General features: G+C 43.1%; 1 protein-coding gene across 7 annotated transcripts in view; it reads right to left on the bottom strand.

Moving 5' to 3' along the window:
- Positions 1 to 3,319: 3,319 nt before the first annotated feature.
- The window catches only part of FAT3 (FAT atypical cadherin 3), a 425,569-nt gene continuing 414,216 nt past the window's right edge, over positions 3,320 to 14,672 (bottom strand). For 3 of the 7 annotated variants that reach the window (XM_063329048.1, XM_063329056.1, XM_063329065.1), the window contains 3 exons: positions 13,190 to 13,249; positions 10,552 to 10,587; positions 3,320 to 9,933 (listed from right to left, as the gene is read on the bottom strand). In XM_063329048.1, coding sequence (XP_063185118.1) covers positions 9,314 to 9,933; positions 10,552 to 10,587; positions 13,190 to 13,249 — 716 coding nt within the window. In that variant the 3' untranslated portion in view covers positions 3,320 to 9,313. Of the gene's footprint in view, positions 9,934 to 10,551; positions 10,588 to 10,979; positions 11,056 to 13,189; positions 13,250 to 14,672 lie in introns of all 7 variants that reach the window. The other 4 variants (XM_063329074.1, XM_063329083.1, XM_063329092.1 and 1 more) reach the window with 2 other exon arrangements.

The following is a 14,672-nucleotide window of genomic DNA, read 5'->3' as shown; positions in this document are numbered from 1 at the left end:
GAGTGGCAGGCACCTGGTCTCCTTACCACTTGTCAATTCCCATCTAACATGAAGTAGCATATTTAAGTCTCCCGAACAATTTCCAGGAGAAATTCCTCCTGCTCCTGTTTAGGCAGTGGTAACGCCCCAGCTGCTGGGTTACAGACATCCCATTCTCAGGGAGACCCCATGAAGTTACTGAAGACAACAGGAGTGACCTAATGGACTTAAAAAAATCAGCACATCACCTTTGATGTGTATTAGGACTGGACTACTTGTGCTGCTTCCTCACACATTGTTTTTTAAAGATACGATCACCTTACAACATTGTGTTGACAGTAATTAATGCATTTAATTTTCTGTGTTACTTTAAATAAAATAAATTCCTTAAAGCGACTTGGGAAAAGTTTCTCTTCACAGTTTCTTTTTTTTTTATTTGCCATATAAACGGCAGACACTCCCACATAACTGCTCAGTAGGTTGCGGCAGGCAGCTGCTTTCTCTGCTCGTCCAGTTTACAGCAGCATTCTTCCCTTGAGAGCGATTCATGGCATGTCTGAGCAAGCCAAGAGCTAGCCAAGTGGGACAGCTGGAACTGGCTTCTGTGCAGCTGGTTCTTTGTACCTTCTTTCTTCACTAGGCAACCGCTTCAGAGTAGCTGTGTGTGTCCACAGAGCTCGGTGGGTTTACCCCTAGCTGGTACTGGAGGACATCTCCCTCCAGAGGTGCCCGTGGCTGTCCGTTGGCTCTAGCGGGAGCTCAGGTTAGGTGTGTTGTAGAATGTTGTTCCAAAGATGCTGGAAGCTAAAAGTCTTATCAAACTGGCAGTGGACTTACACCTCACGTGCCTGTGAATTAAGACTCCCTTAACTGGCTTGCGTTTGACGGTCCCTGGCCATACCTCACCTATAAGTAACTTGGCAGCGGTCTGAGGGACACACTAGGGTTTTCCCTGCCAGGGCTGGTCACCAGATCTCCATGTGTCTGGCTCATTGAGTCCTGTAAGAAGCCTACTACATGACCTCTCCTCCACCCCAGAACCAAGGGGCATGAGGGTTTCATGCTGGAAAGAACAAATTTAAGTAGTATCTGGAAGCCCAGAAAAGCAAGTTTAACTGGCAATATGAGCTAAATATATGCATAGAAGGACTCATGGTACTGCTGGGGAGAACATACATCTGAAACAGTTAAACTAAGAGAACTCGATGTTCACCTGCTGTTACATTTTCCTTGCCTCCTCTCCTACAAACCGTGCATGTTCTTCCTCCAGCAGGCCGATGTGCCTTTCGGAAAAGGCTTTCTTCCTGGCAGCATACACCTGCTCGCTGAGAAGGGGTAGGGGATTTCTAAATGGCTCTCTCTGAACTCAAGAGAAAGTCACAGTCACTGCACTGATTTTTTCCCCCATTGCATGATAAGAGTTGGGGTAGGCAGGATGAAAAAGGGAAGCAGGAAGGGTGTTACCAGCAGGGAAACGTTTTTGATCTGAAAATGGAAATGCTCAGTAAGTTTTCAGATAGGAAGGAGTTTCTCCTTCTCTTCACACCAGCAGACCAATCCCTAGGATACTGTAAGAACTCCCTGAGTGGTTCTGAAAGGCTGTAAATGCCGCAGCCATCCACCTAATTCCAATTTTCATGCTTTGCATTACCGATGTTTCTGTGGAAATAAAGAAAAAGCTGCTGTGTGAAAAAACCTCCAGGTCCAGTGAAATCACTAGAGCTGTGGTTTTAGTGTCTGCGCCTTCTCATTTTTTTCTTACTAGATCTTTCCTGCTTAGTTTTAGACCGTAATGGCTTCTGCTGCTGTGTGACTTTATTCACTGGCCTCACTGCAGTGTTCGTGGAGGGAGGTGGTTTCCACCATGTTGGACCGGGTACGCTACAAGTTTACACAACCTCTTACTATAATACATGGAAGGAAAAAATAGCTTATTTTTGGCCCAAGTTAAGGGGACAACCAGTGGTCGCGCTGCTGTTTTGACACAACACTTACATGCAATTTGACCTGTTTGCCACCTCAATTCTTATCTTTTCCATCCTAAAAGAAATACTGATGCCGTTCCTCATCTCTTGCTCTGGACATTAAACGGATGCAAGGATTTTAAGTCATTCAGTCTTGAATGTTCTCCAAACTAGTCTTGCTTCCTCATATACTGCTCTGCTCCATCTCACTATGCCAGTGAGCTTTGCTGAACTGTTGTGCTACTTCTGCTACCACAAATGTTTCCCTGATCTCAGGGAAAAACCTATTGGGAAAGGTGGAAAAGAAGAACTCCTCTACAAGCAGGGAATATAGAAATAGAAAAATAAATAGGAAACCGTCTAAAGTAAGGGACTCATCCATTCTAGGAAAGGAACTTGGGTATTCTTGGGGGAAGAGAGACTTCTGATGTTGACTTGATATTTTGCCTTTCCACAGCTTAACTTGGGTTTCAGGATTATTGAGAAAGGGTATTTCTGGATATACATATCCACCCTGGCTGGTGGGCTTGGTTCAAGCACTGCTCTGAGTCCCGCTTGTTTTAATGGGATACCATGCCGCAGGCAACATCCCTCCTCTCCGGCAGTGCAAGGTGTGCTCCTGGCTGCCTGTTGGCAAGGCATTCATTGAGCTCTGGAAGGAACATCTCGCCTTCTTTCCACACTGCGGCTAGGTTAGCCATGCTTCAGTCCAGCCCAGCTGGGGCAGCTTGGGCTGTGGAGTTGAATAGATGTGATGAAGGAGAAGTAAATGGGGTGTTCCTGAATGCAACCCCCTGAGCGGAATGAGCATCATCCCTACCAGAAGGGTAGCTCTTTTCTGGGGCAGTGCTTACACACCTGGGACTTCCCATTTGAATTTGTCCCAGCTGGTCCCAGCTGCCAGTGCCATGATGCTGGAGGATGGAGATGGCCATGGCAGGAGGCAAATCTGTCCTGCTGCACTGTGGAGGTGGCCGCTGCTTTATGCACCTGTCCCTCGTACCCCTACTATGCAGCTGACACAGGACAGCTGGATTGTCCCTGGAATTGTCTCAGCCGATGGAGCTCACTGTCTAGATGGCTACACGATGCAATGACGCCTCATTTGAGGACGTGGATTTAATTAGGCAACTGCCTTAGCGTACACACACCAGCTAAGCAAGTCTTGGCAAGAGAGCTCTGCAGTGCGAGTAGGGGCCCCTGCGGAGGAATTGCCATGTAATAATGAAATGAATTTGAAGAGTCCAAAAACATAGCATTTTCTGCAATCCCGTACACAGAGAGGCAATGAAACACTACGTTCCTTGCAGAACTCGTGTCTTATCTTGTTCCCTCCTTTGAAAGTAGGAGAAAAATCAAGAAATAGTCAACACAGCTGGGCTTTTGTTTTTGTTTACTTGGAAAACTTGTTTTAACCATCAACTTTAGCAAATTTTGGCAGTTACAAACCTGTACACTTTTTTTTTTGTTATTTTGTTTTTATAGCAAAAGAACACAAGACAATACTGCCAACAGCAATTATGAAGGAACAATTAGTTTTCGGATGAAGGGCTATACCCACTCAAAGTGATAAACCTTCCCTTTTGCATAAGGTTGAATTTGTTGTCATTGGAGAAATGACATCTCTTAATACCTACTTGAAATGGCATAAAAATCATATCTCTAGTTTTTTGTGCAAAACACATTCATTTAAAAAAAGTCAATAAAAAACATCTTCTTAAAAACAGAAAAAAGTTAAACAAAAAGAGCTGAACCCAAAGGAAAGTTACAGTACATTTTGAAATGAGTAAAAAGTTTTCAAATCTAAAACTCTTTTGTTTTTTTGCTGTTACCTTAGAAGTTTAAACCAACTTTGATGACTCTTTAGAATTGTATCAAACAAACAAACAAACAAACAAAAAAAATTAAAGCGACCTGATTGGCATCAAATATCTACAAAAGCCTGGTAATTTGAAACCATTATATACATTATTTTATAAACTTCTTTTTAAACACCAAAACATACATCTTTTACAAACCAGCCTGCTTGCGACAGGTAAAATTTACAAGACAATCTTTTCCGATACAGTGCTTTAAAGAGAACTGCTTTCACTCCTAAACATCTTTGTCACCTCCTGAAAAGCGGCAGTATGGGCTCTTTGCATTGTTAAATAATAGCGATTCAGGTATTTCTATGACAGAAGAATGCTACAGTTCTGAGGGCTCCAATCTCTTTCCACATTACAGTTCAAGTGCACTCTTAACACTGGTAAAGATTACTTATGGCCTTTGTGTAATACGACATATTTGCAATTATTGCTTTTCATTATTACATAAAGAAATGAATTTAATTTCATTTCCTCCCCATCCGCCCATCCCTTGGATGATGCAGCTGATTTACTAACTGAATGGCCCTTCTGATAATGGAGATGTTAAATGTCAAGTTTATGAAACACAGGCTAAATGCCATGGATAATGGGCAATAGTCTAAATTTCTAAGGCTCAAAACACAGTTTGGTGTATTGAGAGGAACAGAGATGCAAACAGGCAAAAAGCACAGATTTACGGCATGGTAGATGATGCTAAACCATCAGAGAATGAATGTGTAGATGTAGCTCTATCATTGGAAACCTATGAAATGTCCATTATTAATCAGTGAGTAGCTCCAAAAAATACCAACAAACCACAGATGTGGTTTCACTACTGGTTTTAAAAAGCTGGTTTTCTCCATTATTAAGCATGCTACCTTTTCAAACAAAGCTTAGCAAAACTGGTCCAGAGCACCTTCAACTCTCTCTCCCATGACTGCCGTCATTATCGGCTGTAAGGACACGCTACACCATTCATTTAGCTTTTTCAAGCAGGACTCGGTGAGGAGTAAAGCTGTGTTCTTAACCATTTGTCCTGTCCAGCCCACATTTCTCTTTGCAATGGAAGTTATACTGAACAAAAAATTTTATGTCATATTGTCCAAGTCGACCACCTCCCTGGCTCACAGAGACAACAGGCTGCTGCCTCCCCAGTAATCAGCATTTCAGTGGCATGTATTCCCTCACTGTGCTGCACCCAGTCGGAGTTTCTGACTGGAGAGGGTACCAATACATCAAGGCTTGCCCTACTTCAGACTACACTAGAGAATTTGGAAAAGGGGAGAAAAAAAAAATTGTGAAGACTGGAATTTAACTTGTCTGTGGGACATGCGGAGAGGGAGATCCTGCTTGAGAGATGGAGCACACAACTTTCTGACTTCAGGAAAACAGCAGCAGTGAGAAGCTTTTGACTCCTCCCAGCCTTGTACTGCAACTATAGGCTTAGGAAACCCGTGGGATAATTCAGGATCAAAGATGTCACCCAGCTTTAGGAAAATAGCTTGACTGCCTGGAAATCACGGCACTGTCATGTGTCTCTGCATTGTGACATCTTCCTGGTTGCCTTCATATGCTGTGTCCTATAGGAGGGTCCTAGAGAAAGGCAACTTTACGGTGGTCTTCTAGTGAGGCCGTCTGTTTGGCCCCATGGGAGGGAAATGATGCTGCAGCTCCTTGGTGTCACCTTTGGTCCTTTCCCCTGCTATACGATACTGGCTCAGGACTGCAACCATATGCAGTATCTATGGTTTTGGGGGGTGTGTGTGTGCGCGCCTTTTTTTTTTTTATAGGATGTTTATAAAATGAAGGCAAAATAATTAACATCTTTAAGAAAGTTACATAAGCCTAATTTTTCCTTTTGCACAAGGCCACTAATGCGTTATTGTCAGCATAAAGTATGTTGTCAGTCACTTTAAAGCTCTTTCCATTGCCAGAGTTACCAAAAGGCTGTCAGTGTGCACGACATTCTCAACCTGATCAAAACCCAGGCAGCAAGCACCCTGTTACTCCGACTCATGCACCCTTGGCAAAGTCAGTCAGTGGTTTCTGATACAATCATGCATTTGCATTTCTATAAGTTGCTTATTTCTGTTGTTGTTTCTTTACAAAAAGCAAACGCTACCCTGAGCCTAAGAATTATAATCCACTGATGCTCAAAAGTACTTTATTAAGTCTATGAAACCTCTCCTAGAGATGCTCCGGAAAGAAAATACCGTGTAGTGGAGCCATCTACAGGAACGTGAGTTGAAATACGACACACAGGATAAACAGAGATGTGAGGGGAAGCTCTAACAGAACCGGGGACCTGGCAATGACAGCAGCAGCAATATAAAAATCATCACATGGCAGAAAAAGAATTACATATTGGATGGAATAATATGACCACTAATTCTTACATTAGGTTATGAATGTGTTATTATCTTCCAGGTTAGAAGATTACGGCTTGTCCATGTAGAGCAGGAATTAAAAAGAAAATAAAATGGTTTGGATTAACAAGAGAGATGTTAACATGAAAACCTTACTCCCTAAGAGGTATTTCACCTTAAGATCTGCATTCAGGTCTTATCACTATCAAAAAGAGCCAGAACAAAACCAGAAAGGCCACAGAAGTACCAATATTGGCAGAGGAGCCTCTATTTGAAGATGGATTAGGCCTATTCGATTTGGAGAGGAGGAGATATTGAGGTATAGAAATCATGAGGGGGACAGAGAAGGCCGAATGGGGGATCCTTGGCACCTTCCCAACAGCACTTTAATAAGTAGGCGTTCAGTGAAATGCAATGGCAACAACATCAAAACAGAAAAAGTACTATACATTGTATTTATGCATATTTTACTAGTAAAACTCACTACCAACAAGATATTTCTGAGGCAACAAGCTTGGTAAGAAACATTGATTATTTTTTTGTATGGCAACTGCTAGGCTCCCATGGTGTTCTCCCTCGTGACACGCTCGATATGTCCAAGTAAAGTTTTGATATCGGTGTCTCAGGCTTACTCAAGAATTGTCACTACAGGAAACAGATGGCAAGTACAGTTCATAACTAGCTGGGGGCTCAAACAGAACTAACTGCATAATGGATAAAACCGTCTCACACCAAAACTGAGTAGGAGCGCACCCCATGTAAACTGCAGCCCGATGCTAAGAGAGCATCGCGTTCTCAGGAAGTCACACCAGCTTTAAAAGTGCAGCTAGATTTGCAGCTTTGTTTTCCAAACGGAGATGTTCCTACTCTTCAAGAGACATCAATCTAATTGCATCTGCTTTCCTGCAACATAGTCTTCATGACCAGTGCGAGTCATCCTCTACCTGTGCCTCTAGGCTTGCCAAACCATTTCGTGGCTTATTGGCAAATCTCTCAGTTCCTTGCAATCGCGATACAAATCTCCATTTTTTTATTCTTCTTGAAAACACAGGGATAACAGCAGGGAAAAGGGGTTGAAACGTACCATGAGCACATTCAGAATATATCACTGTTACAGAAGCATGTTTACTTTGAGAAGACCGAGTGACATTCATAAATTCAATGGACAGGAACTATTTGCAGACAAGTACTTGCTAATACTTGTATGTGCAGTACGTGGTCTTTCTAGAAGTTCACTCAATTTATTCATGTATCTGTATAATGAGCTGTTTACTAGTGAAGAATTGCTGCATCACCCCAAAGAAAATATCTGCACCACTCTTTCACAGCTATATAAGCTATTGGAGGGAAGCAGCAACAGATTGTACCTACACAGAGAATTTTAGAAATCCTGTTTTATTAAAAGTGTTACAAGCTGCAATTATTTAAATGACATTCTATGAACAATTTCTTTTTGTTGGGGGCAATTATGTGAATAAACACTTCCTGTATGTCAAGAAATGGCCCATAATTTAATTTTGAGTGAAACTCAAGTCAGTCAAGAACATGTTGCCCTGGAATATAACTGCTGAAACTATTCAGCTAAGATGTTTGACCAGGAGACAGGACGTGGAAAGCAGCAGAGGAAAACTGTTAATGAATCTGTTCGTCTATAACAATGCCTGAATTATGCCATGGAAGAAATGGATGAAAACCCAGCAGTAATGAAGACTGCAGACTCACATTCACTGTATAAAGTACACAGATGCTGTAAAATACAGTGGTAAAAACATTTTCATAGAACTAAGCAACAGGTATGTATAATCTGCTTTAACACATTGAGTGAAAACCCCCTATTTCCATATTGCACTTAGCTGCTCAGGCCAAAGCAGTGTGAAAGGCCATTTACTCCCATCAGGCTGAGGGAAGCAGAAAAGCATACTGATGCCGTGGTTTTCCTTATCCCACAACCATATTCTGAAGTCTGCAAACAACCTTTGGAAGTCCTCAAATCCTAGGAAATCATACATCCAGCGGAAAATCTAGGGACAGATCTTTGGCTGCAGCCCGTCCGTGCAGTTCCACTGACCGAGTCAGTTCACAGCAGCTGAGAACTCATCCCGTAAACTCTAAAGATGGACATTTGGCAAATGACGTTAAGCTAACGATGTGAAGTTTCAGCTGCTTTATATGCAACTTAATTGCAAACAACTTTACGGCAATAATTGCAGCACGATGACTGCTGCTAGAGAGGCGATTGCCCAAGCAAGGAATTTCAAAAGAAATCAGCAGCGCTTTGTAGAGAGTTGGGTTTCCCGATGTTTTCAGAGCCACGTTGACGTTGCATACAGAAGTCAAGGGAGGCTGTGCATATGCAGCTGAGGCAAAACTGGGCCGTTACTGAGCAAACTCTGACATTTTTAGAAGTCCACAGGGGTGAAGTTATGCACATGCACCTGCCATCAGGTTTTAAAAAATGGCAACCAAAGTAGGCCAATTTGTAGTAAATATATGCTGTGTATATGTTGCTCTATATGCACACAAAGCAGAATGAAATGCTATGCAATGAACAAAAGTATAGATAAATATTTATGGACAAATGACTGGTCGCTTGTCTTTCATAGGTCAATTTGTAAATGCTGTTTTTTCAGCCATCTGACGTGTTGTACACAGCAGCCCCAGCCATCAATTGCTTTCACTCTTTCACTGACATAAAATTTCATGCAACGGTGCATCTTGGAATGATCCATACCAGTTCCTTAATACTGTGGGGAGATCATAACACTGTAACACTTTTAATAATACAATACCAAAAAAAAAAATAAAAATCAAACTTTGGGGGAGAGAAAGAAATTATTTAGCAATTATTGTTTCCCCCTGCCTCAAAAGTTGAGTTTTACTCTTGGTAATAAATAGAAGGTACATACTCTCCAGATTGTCTGTAACAATTTTGTGATGTGTAATACATAACACAATTGGTCTCTTCGTGTCTGCACATACAGTATCATTTCTGAACAAGTTAATAATGGGGTATACTGTATTTTTGTCTTGCCCAATATATATAGATACGCCTTCAGCAAAATTTCTTCTCAATATTTATACTATTAATTGGACCAAATGACCAAAAAAAAAAAAAAGAAGAGGAAGAGGAGGAAGAAGAAGAAGAGGGGAGCTTCCTTTACACTTGCGTTTGATGCTGGGTCTCCACAAATGGAATGTGAACATTTTCTAGGTTGAGTTCCTCCACGCTTTCATAGTCACTCATGGCTACTTCGGAGTCATCAAAGCCGCAGCTGGCTGAGACGTCAGAGGAGGAGGCATCTAGAGAGTTGTGCAAGGATAAGGGCATCTTACCTGCACTAACGTTTTCTGTGTTCTGGCTTGGGCCAACAGCAAAAGTACTAAATTCGTTCCCAGTCTGAGACCCTGCGGTGTCCGTCTCATTGGGGAACTGGTGAGGAGGGAGGTATTGGCTAGGGTGGAAGTGTGGCCGTCGCCTGCAATCGGGGCTGAGCGTACTTGCCATTGAGACCGGCTGCGAGGGCGGGAGGGTTTCATATTGGTCCGGATAATCCTCTGGAAGAGGAGGTGGTAACTGGTCCTGGCTTAAAAACTCCTCTTCGTGAGGAGGAGGGTAGTCGCTGTCAATGTCGTAGCCACCAAGGTAGTAATCCGTTTCCAGCTCTCTGGTGCTGCCGTGGTGAGCCGAGCCTCCATCTGCCGTCTCAAAGTTGGGCACCTCCTCGATGTCGGACAAGCGAGCACTTGGCATCCAGTCAGAGGTATCCCAATGATACGCTGCAGCAGGAAAGAGAACCACAGAGTTCCGTTAGGATGGGGTCACTAATGAGAACGAAGCGTCCTGCATGCACTCGCCTCTCAGTCCTCGCAGCACGTTCAAATCACAGCATGCGCCACAGGCCATCGACACAGGTCAGCCATGCTCTGACCGGAGGGGTAGGGAGGGAGAAGAAATTGTATTATGATGCTAATGCAAACAGGCAAAGAAACAAAACACGGCCACTCTCAGGCACTTCGCTTTTTAGGATGCTACTAGGTCATATTAGAAACTACGTGTCCAAGAAATCAAACTAACAAAAATCTCTGAATTAATGCTTTTCACAGCTATTTGAAAAAAATCTATAAAGGCATGCTTATGGTATCACTCTAATCTCCCCTTCCACCTCCAATGACTTCGTTTCAAGAAAGAAAGTGTGCAAGCAAATAACCTGATTGACTGAAAACTGGATCCTGAAATATAAAAAGAGTGGCTGGCCATTCTCATGCAGCATTTGAACGCAACAGAATTCAAACAAAAGAGGACACGTGAAGCAGTTCAAGAAAAAAACAGATCAAGTTGATGCCCTGCCCACCCCAGCCCAGTCCAACAGGCAGAAAGTGTCTCAGAAAAATCACCTCTGTTGTAGTTCTGTCCTTGATCCATAACAGACACTGTCAGATACAAAGTGAAAAGTAAAAACTGGTAACTCGGAGCTTGTTACCAGCATAGCATTACACGTGAAAATACAAAACTCTGCATGCATATTTCTAAAGTACAGCTGCCTCAGTGTCGTTTTAATAGGATTTTTAATTGTTCTTTATTTTAGCGTACAAGATAAGCTTGCCCAGTCAAATGCAGACATACATAAAGAAATTATTATGTCATGTATTATATTCCTTTTCTATCACGTCTTAATTATTTACCCTCACTGAACAGATACGGAATTACATTAGAGCTGGATTTCTTAATACAAAAAGGGCTATCCGCCATCTCTACGGTTTATAATTGCAAAGTACATTTCTCTCTCACTTGTTCACTTTGAAACAGAAAAATAAGAATCTACCATTCTCAGGGCCGGTTCAAACAAATCTGGGCCCACCTGGGCTCAGATACCATGGTGATGGGCACGGTATAAGAACCTGAATAGAATAGAATACAAAGCCATTTAATGGGGCCGTCAGCTACAATGCCTCGCCACCCCACACCCACCTCCCACCTGCACTGCCATGCTAGCCGGTGGGGAGGGAGGCATTCCAGTATGGAGAGGGTGCAGGGGTGGGGGAGAGAGCAAGGAAAGAGGTTTTATGTGAGACAAGAGCGGGGAATAAGCTGCAGCGTTTTCTAGATGAGATGCTCTTGTTCAGCCGCATGTTATTGGGCTTCATGCAGGAAGTCACTGGGCAAGGTCTCTGGACTGCATTGCTGGAGGACGTCTGGCCAGATACAACAGACATTTATGGCATCACAGAACTTAACTTCTGGGGCTCAGCCACAGACGAGGGAAGAGAAGACCATTCTCCAGGCCTCCATCTATTAACACCGCTCTTGCCCTTGCTTGTCACCACACGGTGCATGTGGTGACGGTGATATCTTCGTTCTCTCATTAGCCAGACAGTAGCTTTCTCCCTGCTCTGTGTTAGCCTGGGGTGAGGAGGGTTGGGGCTACTGCAGGTTTAGCAGCAATGTCTGAACCGGCCCTAACCACTCTTCTTCTCCACTTCTCTCATTTTTGTAAGGAGGATTTGCCATCTTTTGGTCAGTCTAATGACATTGCACCCGAGATGCGTCAGGTCCCTCTGAGCTGTGTGCTTTCAGGATCCAGGAGAACCTCACTAATTTGCTGACTCGCACGACCCCCGGCAGCTCCAGGGGAAGGAGCCCCCTCTTCCCGCGGCTCCGCAGTGGCGGTTCTGCCCGACACGCACCGGGAGCTCCAGTGCAGCTGACGATTCACCGCTTTCACCAGCTCTGCCGCAGCGCATGCGAGATTCATATGTCGCATATAAGGAACTGGGAAGTGGGTAAAGCATTTTCGGTGACAGCCTCTTGAAATTGCTGCCAGACTGGCTTTTTCTGACCTGTAAAGCATGATGGGGAGCCAATGTGTTTGCTTAAGCTTTCCTTTAGGAAGGCAACGCCATTTACTGCGTCTGTGCTTTCTTTCCAGTGTAAGTCTCTTATTTTTTGAGTAGGACTTTCTTTTTGAGTTAACCTTGGCTAATTGATTCTATTTGATAGCCAGAAGAAGGGCACTCTTACATGTCAGGAAATCAGTAAATATACTATAGACAAATACAGAAGTCCCATCACTAGCTAGGAATAAAAGTGTTTCTCAAAACAACCATGACACTAGCTCAAGAAAAAAAATCAGTCGTTGCCCATAAAGAATTTACTTTATCATCTTTAAGCATTATTCAGATTGGATTACCTGAAGTCTGCAAAACCTGGCTTAAATTTTCTAAAGACAGATTAAATTTTGGACTTGTGGATAACTTGAGTTGATGTGGAGTTGACATTTTCCCAAGGATAAGATACATGCTGCACAATTAAATGAAGGTAATGTTTATCTTTGTGATGTTTCCTATCATGTTTCCTCTGTTTCCTTCCTTTACAGAAGAGGAAAATAGTGATATTCCTGTTTTACAGGTAGGGAAACCAGTTCACTTGTAACACAATGTGCCTGAGGTTTCTCCAGGTCCTTGGACCCAACTCCTCTATTCAATGGGCACATCAGCTCCAGGGGAAACGCCGTGGCAGGAGGCTGCCTTGCTACGTGGCATCCACGCAGTTGTGTCTACACATCTTCTATTTGAGACTGCGTTACCTGGGAGAAACCAGCCACCTGCCTGCCACCACTTTGCTCCTCTCCACGTGGTCCCGTTGGAGCGCACAGCCCAGCTTTACTGCAGCCTGGGATACCCGACAGCCTTCCTGTGTCGTCTTCTGTTTCCCGGGATAATCTCAATTATTTGTCTCCATTATCAACCTAATCCTATTCTTTCTGAAGGCAATGGAATAAGCAAGCAAAAACATTGACTTGAACAGCAGAGGATGAAGGCCTTGACACCTTTTCTGCCACCTCCAACCACCCACAGATATTTGGTGGACCATCACTCTGGTGTTTTCGTGTTTGCTGGTGAACATGCTGATCTGCAAATCCCCATCCCCTCCACGGGTTTGCTGGTCAGTGTAGATTAGTGAGGTTCTGCTGGAATGTTTCACAATGAAAACAGGAAGCATTGTTGCATAACAAGAAAAAAAAAATTTAAATACCTTCATTTTCTATAGTGTCAACTACATTGTTGACAAGCTGTATGACAGTCACTATGGAAGCTTGCAGGGGAGGGAAAGCAGAAAATAAAGGGAGGGGAAGGACAGCTTCAGGTTAGTATTTAAAACACACATCATATGTTACCACAATAAATTGTCTGAAATGTCTCAAACGGAAAGAACTGACATTGAAAAAAAAAAAAAAGAAAAGGCTGCCAACCAATGCATGATTTATGCAGTGGGTTGCAGGACATTTCATTTCAGATAATCCCATACATTTTCAAAGTGGTGATAAATTCCAAACCAGCATTTCCAGAAAGGCATATGGGATGATGTGTATCACCTCATAAATTCAAGCAGACTGGCCAGCTGATTCAATTAACCAAAGCGGTATCTTGTCTACCTGACACTAATTTCTAATCCATTCTTGCTTAAAGCTCTCCAGAGACAGTGCCATGTGCTCCAAGGGATCATTATCTTTTAGACCATCACACCATCTGAAACGGTGCTGAGCTCAATCTATTTCCTAAGGGGAATGTTGTACTTATTTACCATTTGTGCTCTGCTGTGTAACACCTCTGGGACATTAAGCAGTACCGCTATAATTAGGAGGACGCATCCAGGTAGGTGTGGTTCAAATTTTGATCTGTGACAAGGGTATTTTCACAAATGCTTTGTGTGTTCTTTGCACGTGTTTCACCAAAACATACTTTTCCCTTGAAATAATTAAGATAGACTGCAATTGTTTAATGTGGAGTCCAACAGGCCTACAATGTGTGGTTCTCGAGATGATCTGCATTTTGGACCAACTAACACCCTTGCCTTTGGGGACCTGAAATAAAACCCACCAAAACCAGAGGTAAAGCTCTGGTTCAGTAGGTACTGGATCAATCCCTTTTCCTTTGTCTTTAATTATGAAAAAAACGATTGCGTTGGAGTAGGCTAAGAATAGGACCATAAATGTTGGGCAAGACATACTTTTTTGCTTCACACAGCCAACAGACTTAGAGGTCACAAGAAACGTTAGCTGCATTAGTGCCATTCAAATATATGTTGAATATTTTGACACCTTTGTTAAATTTTGGGCATGGGATCAAGGATCTCATCCCATTTCCTCAGTCCTTGTGAAGGCTTGGCAAAAAGAGCCTTGGTAAGCCAAAGAAACCATGTTCTATGTCTACGTTGAGCACGTCTATGTTATTTTGGTTATTGGTTATTGGTATTTTACTACGGAGGCTTGTATTGACTAATGCATAATAAACATTATGGAACAATAAGTGACTCCATGTAATTAGCTGCTGCGTGGGTGGGAAAAGAGGTGGAGGGAATCAGTAAACTGTAACAGGAGAACAACCAAGAGCGAAAAACAGAAGGTCAAAAATCAGGGCCAGCACAGTCTTCATTGCGACTGAGGGTTGGCTCTGCTGGGAGCTGAGCAGAGCGTGTTCGCGGAAGGGAGGAAGCTTCTACCCCAGGCAGCTCAGCG

The sequence above is a fragment of the Chroicocephalus ridibundus genome, chromosome 1 (assembly GCF_963924245.1).
Source record: "Chroicocephalus ridibundus chromosome 1, bChrRid1.1, whole genome shotgun sequence".
Taxonomy (NCBI): domain Eukaryota; kingdom Metazoa; phylum Chordata; class Aves; order Charadriiformes; family Laridae; genus Chroicocephalus; species Chroicocephalus ridibundus.
The sequence above is the reverse complement of the archived record's forward strand: the minus strand, read 5'-3'. Positions and strand labels throughout refer to the sequence as shown.